The sequence below is a fragment of the Juglans regia genome, chromosome 1 (assembly GCF_001411555.2).
Source record: "Juglans regia cultivar Chandler chromosome 1, Walnut 2.0, whole genome shotgun sequence".
NCBI classification, from domain to species: domain Eukaryota; kingdom Viridiplantae; phylum Streptophyta; class Magnoliopsida; order Fagales; family Juglandaceae; genus Juglans; species Juglans regia.
Window position 1 is genome coordinate 38,952,374 of NC_049901.1, and position 14,163 is coordinate 38,966,536.

Consider the following 14,163-nt stretch of genomic DNA (forward strand, 5'->3'; position numbering starts at 1 on the left):
AGTGAATCAGTTCTTAAATTTTCAAAATCAGTGTATACTAGTTCGATTCTAAAAAATGTACATAACCGAACCCGTTGCACTCCTAAGTGGGCGGTTTTCCAATTTCCAGCTAAGTTGCTTCAAGCTGTGGAATTCAAGAGGTAATGAGAAGGGTCGAGGGAGATTAGTCATGATACTTGTAATCGTTTCCGCACTAAAATTTCTATGAAAGTCGCTTCGCCATGTGAAAGTTATCGAGTCCCTTTGATTCATGACTCAAAATTTCACCCCATAATACGAAAATATTATTAATTACAAAGAATCTCTACTAATAAATTTGACATATTCATAGTTTACATCACTCTTCAAGTCTGAAAATCAAGCACAACTTTAAAATGTAATGAACAAACTATACTATATACATCACCCTGCATAACTTAGAAGTTGGCACTTACACTCAAAATATCATATAAACTGCACACATATACAAACATAGCTACATTCATAAGGAATATAAAATAAGTACACCCACTATCTGTATCGAGTGAGAGAGTCAATTATCTGCAATTCTTCGTCAGATAGGATGAGGGGGTTGAAAAGCTTGTAGCACCTGTGTGCTCAAGAAACTTCTTGTCTGTACCCTTCCCAGGCGTCCCGCATCCACTGAAATCAGGAACACATTGCCCTGCCTATACAGTTTACAAAAAAATAAAAAAAAATTAATGAATCGAAGACAGTAAGTAAAGTCATGAAAACACATTTATACAACCGGGTCCAAAAGCTACAAAAGAAGTATTGATTCAGAATAAATGCACATATGCATGTGCAAACTGCAGTCCTTAGAAATGCCCCTTACCAAGTCACTGGGAGGAATGTTCTCCTGCTCGTTATGAAGAAAACAATTATCCTCCCCAGATAAGTTTTGGTCGCCGGAGAATACTATCTTTGAGGGCGTTACAGGATCATCACCTGCCAAACAGTCCCAAGTGTTGGCAAAGACAGTTGTGGTGTCCTCATTAAGCTGTCTCATCAGCCCAATGTCATAGCTTCTCATCCCAGGGCTCAAGAAGTATCCCAAATCCTGCAGAGGTGGTAGTTGAAAATGTAATACAAATTACAGTGATTTTGCTATCTAGTCCATCAGGGTTTAAATATTTGCTTTATGCAGGTGATCAGAACTGCCAAGAATGAGATCCATACTTCTAACTATTTTAATATTGTCACCTTTGTTCTCTTGGCTAGTATGTTGCCCCCAACTAAGATATAAAGTACAGCGCAATCTTAAACTATGAATCTTCACCAAACTTAATGAGCAAGAGATTCATTGAAACAGTGACCCCCTTCTTTTTACTAATTTCTCAGGATGAAATAGGGGTGTTCCAGGTTAAAGAGGCAACACTGCATTGCCTCTCGAAAATGTTCTTCTTATCTGCCTTAGCGATTGTCACTGCATCTGTAGTATTATTGTCCACCATATTTTATCACCCCATTCTAGAAGCAACTCAAGATTCTTTGCTCTTTCTTCTTGAACCTTTCACCCACTGACTGAACATGCGGAGAAAGGTCTACTCTTCTCACTGACTCGTGTGCCAATAAATAGTAAGTTCATACCCTCACTTTTATGTTTAAAGGAAAACCTTCATTCCTAGAGTAAGGGTGTCATATAGCTAGCCGTTTGAGAGTTCCTTGAGTATAATTTAAAGCCCGTTAGTTATAGTGTGAGTGTATCAAGAATTTTGTTCAGTGCAGTCTACATGTGAGAAGTGCTCTTTAAGGTGTGCCTTTTAAAGTTTGTTTGTGGCTTTGATATTAGCGCTTGTATATTTCATCTTTGCTAGTTGTACTTTTATAATAAAGTGCTCTTTTTATTCCATGCATCTGATATCAGAGTTGGAGATAGTTTGTCAAGGGAAAGTGTGGGGAGATTCTTGCTCAAGCACAATTTGGGACTATGACGTTCATCAGTCATGAACACTGCTTGCTTGGAAGCAAATGAGATTGCACCAAGTCACAATGAATGCCGTGCTGATAGCACTTTAATTTTGCAACCGAGAGAACAATAAAAAAAGATGTTGGAGCACATTCAAAATGCCAGCACACTTAAAGAAGTGATACACTTAAAGCTCATTTGTCAAGGAAAATGATATGAACCTTCAACTCCTTAATTTCAAATTAATGTCGACAACTAGTGGGAGCTCATGGTATTTTTACAAAGCTGGAGTCTTTTTGTAGAATTTTCTGCATTAGATTCTTCTGTTACGATTAATGAACAATGCATTAGGATGATCTTTATTCACGGTTGAGACCAAAATATTGAGGATCTATTACACTCAGCCTTCTCTACAATTGAGTTAGAAAAGTTATTAACTAACCAAGAAACTTTAGCCAAACGATTGGCTGCAGTCTCATTGAAAAGCTAGGAGGGGCAAATGTTGAGTAGCAATAGGAAAGGTCGACCCAAAAGACAAAGGAGCTCGTGTCAAAGAAAGAAAAGAGCAAGGACAGATTATAAGTGTTTAAATGATAAAGAAGAGGGATGCTCCAGAAATTACAAATGAATAAATGATAATGAATAAATTATAAATGTTTCAATTGTGGCATGATAAGCCACTTGCTAGAGATAGAAAAGATCACCAAGACACATATGTCAATAAGGATGAGTTCATGCATCCCTTGCCACAGTAAATTTTGAGAGAGAAGTTTGTTCAGAAGGAAGATTCTTGGACAATGCAGAGCAATTGCCGAGCAATGTTTCTAAACTATAATTAAAGAAGCAAGAGCCTAAGTATAGTGATAGAGAAACTAGCTCTTGTTGCACACAAGCTATGGTGGCAGCGACAAAGTTTGTGAACACAACATGATGATTTATCGGTGGTCAACATAGCTAAGAGTTTAGAACTCAAGAGGGGATGGAAACTCTTCATTAAATGTGCTCAAATGAGTCTAGGGCATGATGAAACACTTTAGGGATATTGCAATTCTTGTCTTCTCTAGGGTAGAGTCTAGTGCTTTCACTAATTTTTTGCAAGTGCGCTTAGAGGTCATACTAAAGAATCATGCTTGGGGGGCCATGCCCACTATGTGCGCGAGTGAGAGATGTAGTAATGAGAAGGGGCACCCTTAGCACCCTTAGCGGGCATGCTTAGTGTGAGTGCGAGTGGTTCTAATAGTAATGCTTGGCTTTACTACTAGAACACCTATGCAATGAGGCCACTTCACTACCATTAATTTTCGGGCATAATGCCACAAGTGAGCATTGCTATATGCAAATGCAAAATCACATGTTTTGGAGATTGCCTGAGCCAAATTATTATTTTTTTTTCCTAAAATTATTTTATATATATATATTTTGCAATTAGCACCCACTAAAATGATAAAAAAATATAATATATTATAATAATAAAATGAAGGTGAAGGTGAAGGTTCTATTCTATTCTCGAGGGAGGGAGAAGAGGAAAGGGTTGTGCGAGAGAGAGAGAGAGAGAGAGAGAGAGAGAATTAATAAAATAGCATTTGTGGAGTGAATAGTGTGTTTGCAAAGATGTATTGACACTGTTCATAGTTATGGAAATATTTACATATGCATAATCCAATGTAGTCAATTTAATGGTCTAGTTATGCAAATATGTGTTTGCATTTGCATATAAATAAACCAATGCTAATGCTCTTAGGTTGTGGATTGATCAAGTGTACTCTAGAAATTGTTTAGTGGTACACTCTCAACCATTGTGATGAGTAGGGGTGTAAGAAAAACTGAAAACCGTTCAGCCCCCGCAACTCTGGTCTCCTCAGAGGGGATTTGGCATAGTGCTTTCACTATTTTTTTGCAGGTGCGCTTAGAGGTCACACTAAGAATCATGCTTGGGGCCATGCCCACCATGTGCGAGTGGGAGATGTAGTAATGAGAGGGAACCCTTAGCGGTGTGCTTAGTGTGGTGCAAGTGGTAGTAATGCTTGGCTTTACTACTAGGACACCTATGCAATGAGTCCCCCACTTCACTACCATTAATTGTCGGGCAAAACGCCACAAGTGTTAGGTTGTGGATGGATCAAGTGTTATTTTAGAAATTGTTTAGTGGTACACTCAACCATTTTGATGAGTAGGGGTGTGTAAGAAAAACCAAAAAGCCGACCGAATTATATCAACCGGTTCAGTCCGGTTCACAACTAGTTCAGTCAGTTTCGGTTCCTAGTTTGGTCCAATTCGATTTTCAAATCATAAAAACTAGGACTGAACCGAACCGAAATATATATTTTTTAATCTTATATATATTATAAAATTAATATAACATGAATTTTAAACTTATTATTTATGCTTCCTTGATATAAACTTATTCTTAAATATAAATATTGTTTTTTTTATTTTTATTTTTATAAGTAATAAGTATTGTTTTTTTACTCTTAAACATGAATATTAATATTAAGTTATTAATATGTTATTATTTATCCTTATATATTAAGTTACATACTTATAATATGATATAAGTATAACAATACACTTTTGATACATATTTGTGTATATATAAATACATTTTTATAAGTACATTTTTACACATTTTTTGTGGTTATGCATGGTGTTTTTGAAAATAATATTTTTGGCTCTATCATATTTGGGATAAAAAAATAAAAAAATAAAATCATTTGGGTCAGAAAAAACCAACTAGCCCAACAAAAAATTCCAAAACCGAATCACACCTATAAACTGAACTGAATCGGACTGAAACCAAAAGTTCCAATTTCCTGAATGAATCGGTCTGTATCAGTTCTCAGAATTCCAAAACCGACTTAGACCGGTTCGGTCCAAAATATGTTAAAAACCGAACCAAACCTAACTGGTTACACCACTAGTGATGAGGAACAATGATGATCCTGGAAAAGGAACCCGTGAAGTAAGATGGTATTCATGCCTTATTCATCTTCTGTTGTGCAATTTACATGAGCTTTAACAATTGTCAATCACCCAAATTGCCCTTAGGCTGTGGATTGATTGTGTTACTCTAGAAATCGTTTAGTGGTACACTTAACCACTATGATGAGGAACAACAATCATGGAAAGGGAACACATGAAAAAGGTATTCGTGCCTTATTTGTCTTCTGCTAAGCAATTTACATGAGCTTTAACAACTATCACCCACATTGGATCATTTGTTGGCATGAATGAGGATTTGTTGTTAGTATCACAACTAACAGCCTCAAGTACATGGTGTTTTGCCTTGAGCAATGACAAATGGCTCCTGGAGACAATGTTAGGTTTTTGTCACCCTTCCAAAAATTATAAAAATCTTGACGGTAAGTTGCTTCTAAGGCCTTGTTTGGTTACACCGATGAGATGAGAAATCTGTGAATAGTAGTGAGATAATTTGTAAATAGTAGTGAAATAGTTTGAGTTGAGATTTATGGGGTTTTCGGAGAGAATAGAGAAAAAATTGAATAAAAAAATTATAAAGTTAAAAGAGGGTTAGAATATAATTTTTTTATATTATTTTTTTTTTTGGATTTGAAAAAGTTAAATTATTTTTTGTGTTTTGTTTGGAAGTTTGGAAAAGTTGTAATGACAATTGATTAGATGAAAAATTTGAAAAGTTGAAAATTTGAAATTGAAAAATGTTTGTATTTGAATGGTGTTTGGATGTTGAGATGAGATGGTTTGAAAGGTTTCTGAAAGAGAGAGCAGCAAGAACCAAAGTTTTTTGAAGCTCCATAAAGAGTAGCAAAAGCTTGTGGAAAACTGGTATGCATAAAACATCATACAAGGAATAAAGAGGAAGTTAGATCACCACTATAACCCAGAAGGTCAAGCAGACAATGAAGGCTGCTTAAGTATGCTAATGCAGCCATCATTGAAGAAAACAGCATCCAATGGCACACTAGGGAGAAGATAAATAGAAGAAACCCATCAACACAGAAGACCAATTTGCAGCATATTCACAATTCTAAATTCTTCCGAGTCTCCAGAATTTCTGGAATGAGGAAAACTCCGTGTTGGGAGGGAGCAATTTTTTACAAGTACATTGAGTGGTAGTACTTACCTTTCCTTTCCAGAAATTTATTTTTTACTTCTTTAAGCAACTGTCACTGCATATCTACAGTTATCCATCAGATTTATCACCTCCTAGAAGCAGCTCAAGAATGTTTTCTATTCCTTCTTGAAACCCTTCTACCCACTAAGTTAACGTGTGGAGAAGAACTATTCTTCTCACCGGCTTGTGTGCCTATTAAAATATGAATAGCAAGATCATGCCTTTCCATTGCATGTGTCAATCTGAGCCTTAAAGTCCTAGCGTGAAGGTATCAGATAGCTAGATGTTCATGACATTCTTGAGTAGCTTGATAAGTTCCTTGAGTGTAGTTGAGAGCCCATGAATAGTGTGATTTTTGTCAAGAATATTCTGTTGGGTGCTATCCACGAGTGAAGAGAAGTGTGCTTTTAAGTGTCCCTTTCAGTTTGTCTGGCGTGTATTGGTGCTTGTATATGTAGTCATTGCTAGTTGTACTTTTATGATCAAAGTGTACCTTTTCAGTCTTTGCTAGTTGTACTTAATTAAATTGCTCCTTTAGAATATTTTTCTCTACATTCCAAAACCAAAGCATTGAAAATTCATCCAACTGTTACTGTTGAAAAATTATTCGAAAAAGGAAGAACACACTTTATTATGGAAGTATAGTTACACTCAGACAATACCACAGACAAAAACCAGACAAACAAGTACTAACGTTCAAGTCACACATGCAGGATACTTCAAAATACACTTATCACTAGACGCTCACACTTGCACCTTAAGTGCTCTCATGCACCCAAGAAAATCCTCAGGCCACTTTCACAGAGCGCCCCCCCCCCCCCTTTTCAATGCTTTGGTTTTGGAATGTAGAGAAAAATATTCTAAAGGAGCAATTTAATTAAGTACAACTAGCAAATTCATCCAACTGTTACTGTTGAAAAATTATTCGAAAAAGGAAGAACACACTTTATTATGGAAGTATAGTTACACTCAGACAATACCACAGACAAAAACCAGACAAACAAGTACTAACGTTCAAGTCACACATGCAGGATACTTCAAAATACACTTATCACTAGACGCTCACACTTGCACCTTAAGTGCTCTCATGCACCCAAGAAAATCCTCAGGCCACTTTCACGCACCCCAGGCCACAAGATGAAAGCTTAAGGACAGGTTTGGATTCATGGTTTGTGAATAGTAGAATAAAAGTTGAATTATTTATTATATTTGGTGTGGAAATTTGAAAAAATTATTTTGAGATTTGAAAAAATTGATTTGTTTATTATATTTTGTGTGGAAATTTGAGAAAGTTGTAATGATGAGATAAGATGAGTTGGGATGGATTTTGAATCCAAACCTCTCCTAAGCTGTCCACATATTACGTTGGCAACTGTGAAAGAAAAAATCTGTAAATGATTCTAGGTGGAGGAGGTAAAATCTGGTAGAGCTCTATAGAAAGAAAAGGCAGTATGTTTTAGGCAGTGGAGAAGAACATTCTAGAGGGAGTGAAGCCTGTGTTGCCTTTTTTTATAGTTACAAATGGCATTCCTATGTTAAAGTATTCACCCCAATCAATTCACCATCCAAATGATAACAACCTAATTTGTATTAGTACTTATTCCTACCAAAAAAGGCCTTGTAAATTTTATTTTAGTAAGACGATATTATCCTTTTTTTTATCTGGTCAAAGCAATTGGGCATTAAAGATTCTCATAAGTTATCAACTACTATGCTACCAACATTCTCATAATAAGGTAACTGAACAGTATCAGCAACAATTGGACTTTAAAATTTTAAATTACCTCAAATGTCATATCCATATCAAATCTTGGTCCAGGAAGGAAAGTATTCACGAACAAAGGAGACTTCCATGCTGATGGAGATTCGATTCCTCTTTTTCTATTTGGAGTCTCCTCAGATCTAAAACTTGAAGGAAAAAATAAACAACAGATAAGAAATTTGATTAGAACCTCAAACTATCAAAAAGAAATATAGGCAAAATGAGCTATGGGAATTTTCTCAGTTTTACTGAGTTCATAACTCTCAGCCAAGAAGAATATGCAACCAAGAAGGAACGATGTTTTAGGTATTAAAATTTTCAAAAGAACATAGACAGATGCATAGATATACATAAACATACACATCATATAGATGGCAAGTCCTGCTGCATTCTTGACATTAAATGTGAAGGGGAAATAGTTTATATATGATCAAGAATTTGCATGTACAAGCACTCTCTTCAATTAACAGTTGTATCATGTTACCTATCATGTTTTTTGTATGTTAAGTAACTAGGAAAGAAGTACAGGTTTTGTAGTGTTACTCATCATGTTATATCAAATAAAAATATAACAATGTGCTCTGCTCTATTAAGTAAATTTCAATAAGTTCAAGTTTCTGCAACAATGATTGATCATCACGTTTTATGATTGTATCTGTAAGAATACAGGAAATATATAACAGCATTCCCATGATAAAACACAAGTATGGTACTTGGGCTAAGCATTTGAAATTTTTTCAATAAAATTTTTATAAACATTTGAAAAAACAACACAAGAATGGTAACTTACATGCTAAATATATCAGCATCATCCCCAGCATTTCCACTAGTGGTTTCTGGAGGCTGTGATGATGGTGCACACTCTGTAGATGCAACAGCTACAAAGTTCTCATTTTTCAAAGATGATGGCTCTAAATTGCCACCCCGGTATGCTTTAGGATCCAACCTTATAACATATTGGCCTCTGGGACTTAAAACTGCCATACTCAAAGCTCTAGTTGTTTGGTGTTCATCTCTATTGGGAGAAAATACCAGCTGTTCATCTATGTTACATTCAACAAGCACTCCCGTAGGCTGTAAAAGAATTAAAATAATTGATTTAAACCAGGAAGTAAGTAATAATTTGCACAAGGGTGAACAAATAACAGAAATTTCAGGCCAGCTAGTTCTGCAATACAAGCGAAATTTTAGTTAACATGTCTTTGCTTCCAACTCATAAGTGATAGGATCCATTGGTAAACAATTGTACTAGCTGCAGAAAAGAGTTTCTTCCACTTTATAATCAGAGAATGACCAAAATTGTGAAAATCGTTTTCTCAAAACATGCTCCATCACTACATAAGGAAATTTGCTCAGATATTTCAATTATCTATATTCCGATATTGTAGGATCTCACTAGAAAACTCCAAAAGGAACAATGAAGAAACAATGGTAACTCACAATTAAACTCATTTACTGGAATTGCAAGAAATCAATATGTATTAATTTAAAAAAAAAAAAAAAAAAAAAAAAGCAATTGATGAATAAATACAAAACAACTCACAATTAGGACAGAAGTGCCATCATCGATCTTGGACTTAGGATTGATACTCAAGGTACCCTTCTTCACAATCTTCTCTGGAGAATTAGTGCTCCCAATGTCTTTCTCTGATATTCTGCTCTCCAAATTCCCAATGTTCTCTTTTTCCTCTTCAAAAGCACGGTCCGTATTAGCTTTATCCTGAATGGAGTCTTCAAAATCCACTTTTTGGTCAACTGGAGAATCAATAGAACATATGGACATTGCAGAAACCCCATTCTCTTCTAAAATTGATTCCAGAGAAGAAAAGGTACTGGTCAAGCTAAATGTCCTCATATTTGTATCCTTTTCATATTCTTTGTCTCCTTTTGTTTCTTCAACGGGTGACAAGGGTTCTTGCAGTCTCTTTTTCATGATGGATGTTGTACATGTGAAGCTTTTAGCAGCCTTATCTGATATAGCATCTGGAGTACTTTTATGAATTGGTGAATCCCACAAGCTACGTGGTGAGGCAAAGTTCATTGGATGCATCAGCAGTTGGCGAATCCCAAAAGGACTGTATGCTTGCTGCATATCAACACCAGATGTTATGAGATCAAAGTTGAGAAAAGGAACATCAAAGCCTGGGAAACGGAGAGGCCGGTAAGATAGAGCTCCTGAATCCTGTTCTACTGTATTCACTCTAGCATCATCATCCATTGAGGGGAGGGCTTGCATAGAATCTGAATTCACCAAACCAAGAACGTCCCCAGGAGCCAGCTTCGAAGTAACCTTTGCCTCATCCGAGTTTGAAAGTTTTGCATTTTCATCATTGGAGGAAAAGGTTTGGACAGAGTCTGAGTTTACTGTACTAAATATATCCACAGGAACTAGTTTTGGGGCATTCTTTGCCTCATCTAGTTTCATACAGTTGTCTTTTTCATCTGCATCTATACCAAGAGAGTCTACATAGATGAAATCATCACTTGAAATTGGAATGGCCTCAAAATCTGAAATTCCTCCTACGACATCCTTTAGAGGGGCACATGACTCCAAAGCAAAAGTTCTGGTGGTTGCCAAGCTCTGAGAGTCAGATTGGCAATTTATCATAATCGTGGCACCATCCTGGTCATTTGATTGTTCTGTCACATTCCCATGAAAAACACATTCAAGACTTCTTGCCTCTGATAATGTAATCTCAAGAAGATCACTCTCAGATAATAGGTTATCCATTTTAGCAGAACCAATGTTTTCAATTGTAGCAGAGGTGTTCAATCCAGCAGAGCTCTGTGTCTGAATACAACCTTTGCTGTGGCTTTCATTTTCACATTTACCTTGTTCAGATGTTCCAACAAACCCTGATGATTCCTCCGAGACATCCACAAAGACGTTGGACAATTTATGGGAACTATACTGGCAATCTTTAATATCAGGAGCTTCAGCCGTTTGTAATAAATAGTGCTCCACATTATGCCCCTTTCTATGATCAGATTCTTCACTCCTAACATTCTCCATTGCATCTGCTGTTCCAGAATCAAACTGAAAGCAATTGACTACTGCTAATGATCCTCGACTACATTCTGAAGTTTCAGCTTCTTCAACCCCATCCACTTGGCTCTGTTGCATCCCCACAGACAATGAACTTGGATGTTCTACATAAGGCAGACCTTGAAACTGTTCCAGTAATCCTGATGCCAAATAAGATTCCAACTTCTTTTTCACGGAGCTGTTCCAATGATTTTTTATTGCATTGTCTGTCCTGGTGCAAACAAGCGCAATGATGTTTCAGAGGAATTATTATTTTGGCCAAAGATTATTTATGTATTCATGTCAGTAAATATGCAATTTAAATTTACCTGCCAGGCAAAAATTTCTGTAACTCAGCCCACTTGTTCCCATAAATTTGATGAGCACGAATTAAAGCCATCTCCTCTTCCTGTGTCCAAGGTTCCTTGTTTATGGCTGGGTTGAGATGGTTGTGCCACCTAAAAACAATGAAAATCTGAAAAACTAAGCCACGGTGTTGCATCAATAACCCTTTCAATATGATCACATCCAGAAAAAGTAGATATCACTAGAACTGATATTGCACAGATATTACACATAAAACAACATTCCTGGGAAGACCAATTCTTCAGTTACAGGTGTGTCCCTTGTAACGCTCCCTACCTTATCGTCTTATCATATGGGGAGGGATATCAAAATCTCCACCCTTAAATTTCCAACGTCCTTGTTGGACCCATCCATTGTAGGTGGCACAGCTCAAGTCTCACATTTCTAGTTGGGGGATACACCACCTACCTTACTTATCCTCTTATCATATGGGATATCACATCCCTAAACTAAAGAGTAATAAGTGTCACTTAAAAAGTTTCATTATAGGTAATTCTTTTAAATTTAAGATTTAATTTCAAGTCATGAGTTGGGGGGCCGGGTATAGGTACTGGCCCACCTGGGCCCGGCACTAGCCCCCTAGGAAAAAACGAGGGGCGGGTGCCAGGTGGGGCACTGCCCCACCCGGGTTTATATTATATTATATTACATATATTTAAAAAAACAATTTTTTTTAATTAAACAACATTGTTCTATTTTAGGTTAAATTTTAAATTAAGCCTTCCCCCCACGCCAAATTCTGATATTTTCCAAAATCAGATGTTAGAAAAAAATTCCAAACAAGTGAAACCAAAAAGTACCACACCCAGCATTTCAGAAGCTAACTCTCAAAGTTGTTTGGAACAAAATCTCTTTGAAGGTGAAGGGGGAGGGAGAGATATAGAATGAATAAACAAATCAATGATCACACCTTTCTCGACATTGCTTTCCAATACGTCCAGGTAATGCTTCTGCAATGGTTGACCACTTCTTTGCCCCATATCTATTAACTAACTCGATTATCATTTGATCTTCCTGTTTATAATGTTACAAAATCAGCCACTTAATACCATGGAATCACAAATGGCATCAGTTAAAAGTTAGAGAAGTGTCAACTATCCGCTAACCAGCAATTTGAAGGCAGGATTATAGAACAGTCTATGTGTTTCCTAAACAACATACCTCTTTAGACCATGGGCCTTTGACGAGTTCAGGATTTAAGACCTTCTGCCACCTGTGTAGACACTGCACATCTGTTCGATCTTTAAAATATGCCGCTGCATGTTACAAAATAACGCATAAAATTTCCATCCTCCACTATCTGAACTTTTAAGCTCTCTTAATTTCCGAGTGAATGAAGGAAGAAAATACGATTATTGTGATTTTTATTTCAAACTTCTATGAGTTGATTCTTGACTTTATCAGAAACAAGTGAGAAGAGCCAACATGTTGAAAGATGAGGTAAAACTGCACAACGTATTACAGATTTGAACATATGTCAGCTTAACTCAACCATATACATGCTTACGTGTATTGTAAGCTTATTTTGTATAATAGTTATGAACACAAAAGATTTTCTCAAATTCTGACTCAATCCTTTCACTTGAAGCTTCCGTTTAAAATTGCTGGAATCTCTGGATATTTCATTTTTTTTTTTTGGGGGGGGTTGGGAGGTGGATAATGTTGACCAAAGCTATAACTGATCTACACATATTTTTTCTGGATCATAGGCTGAACTGAATTATCTCAAAATTTCATAAATCGTTCAATCAAATTTTTCATGTCCGGTGTTTACGTTTCATACACATATCAGTTTTCAATTAAATCTTGATTAGTTAACATTAAGATAGATGTTGGCATCTTGCCCACGAAGATTTGTCACTTTCTTGAAACATACCTATTTTTTTCCAACTTTTTCCTTTGTAATGTTCAACCGCCCTGCGCAATACGTCGTCCTGCATATAAGATACAAACCTTTGTCATAAGGTGTTCATGAAAGACAGAACGCATACCATCTAAGGCTCATCCGAAAAAATACCTCTTCGGCAGTCCATTTTCCCGTTGTGGAGCGTCTTGTAGGACCAGTAGTTCTCCTAACACAGTCATTTTGTACTCCATAAGAACGCATATATCAAAAGGATGACGCATACTAATGTGTCAAATATGATTGTGTATATTTACCCATGCCAAGGCCTCATGTGCTGAGAACCATCACTTTGTCCGCCAGAAGCAGCAACCGGAAATCGGGCTCGCTTGCAATTTGTCGTCCTCAGCCTAGTCATCGTTCTTCCTCAACAAAAAAATGGACCCGCATGCTTCAATTAACTCTCGATGGCGACTCGGTCCACAGCAAGCCACCGCGAACATTATAATCCTATCCAAAAGGCTTCAGTATCCACAGACACGGAGACCAGATAGACCCTGAAAGCAATCGAATCGGTTGACAAAGCATCACCAAACTCAGAATCAAAATTTTCAAACGGATGGTGCGCGTTTTTATATTTAAATCTGTATACAAACTCACCGAGCAGAAGGCTTCAGAATTCACAAAGAGAATTGAACCGAGTCCGTGCAATTTGCAGATCCTATTGAAGAGATATATGTTCTACTCTCTGATGCGTACAAGGATCTGCAAATGCACTATCAATTCTGCACAGAGCGAGCAAGAGAGAGAGAGAGAGAGAGAGAGGGAGTGCAACGGTCGAGAAGAATTTGAAAAGAATAAGGGGTCCCTGGCTTAAATATCGAGCAAGTCGTGGAAAATCAAGGCCCTGGGTAACGTATCTTAACGGCTCCCCACGGGAACGTTTAAACTACTTCTATTTACAATTATATTTATTAAAATAATTCTATACACCATACTATTATCTCACTTTTATCTTACTAAGTATAATGTGACATATTTATCACTATTAAATTATCATTTATTATATATTTCTTTATCATCTAATGATGATTATCACATATCACTTAAAGTATGATTAAAATAAGATGAGAGTATAGTATATAGCATTACTCATAATATTTTAAAA

General features: G+C 36.6%; 1 protein-coding gene across 2 annotated transcripts; it reads right to left on the reverse strand.

The window, feature by feature from the left end:
- Window positions 1–261: 261 nt before the first annotated feature.
- LOC108979389 (transcription factor MYB3R-1-like) lies at window positions 262–13,818 on the reverse strand. Of its 2 annotated transcripts, none has more exons than XM_018950069.2 (12): window positions 13,656–13,818; window positions 13,313–13,552; window positions 13,170–13,224; window positions 13,029–13,086; window positions 12,314–12,408; window positions 12,063–12,166; window positions 11,116–11,244; window positions 9,305–11,018; window positions 8,552–8,835; window positions 7,784–7,901; window positions 836–1,060; window positions 262–668 (listed from the first exon to the last, which is right to left on the reverse strand). In XM_018950069.2, exons 2-12 carry the CDS (start codon window positions 13,411–13,413, stop codon window positions 537–539), a joined length of 3,015 nt encoding a protein of 1,004 aa, XP_018805614.1. In that variant the 5' UTR covers window positions 13,414–13,552; window positions 13,656–13,818; the 3' UTR covers window positions 262–536. The 2 variants fall into 2 exon arrangements, with proteins under 2 accessions (XP_018805614.1, XP_018805613.1); XM_018950068.2 differs by having other exon boundaries at window positions 7,784–7,907.
- Window positions 13,819–14,163: the final 345 nt, after the last annotated feature.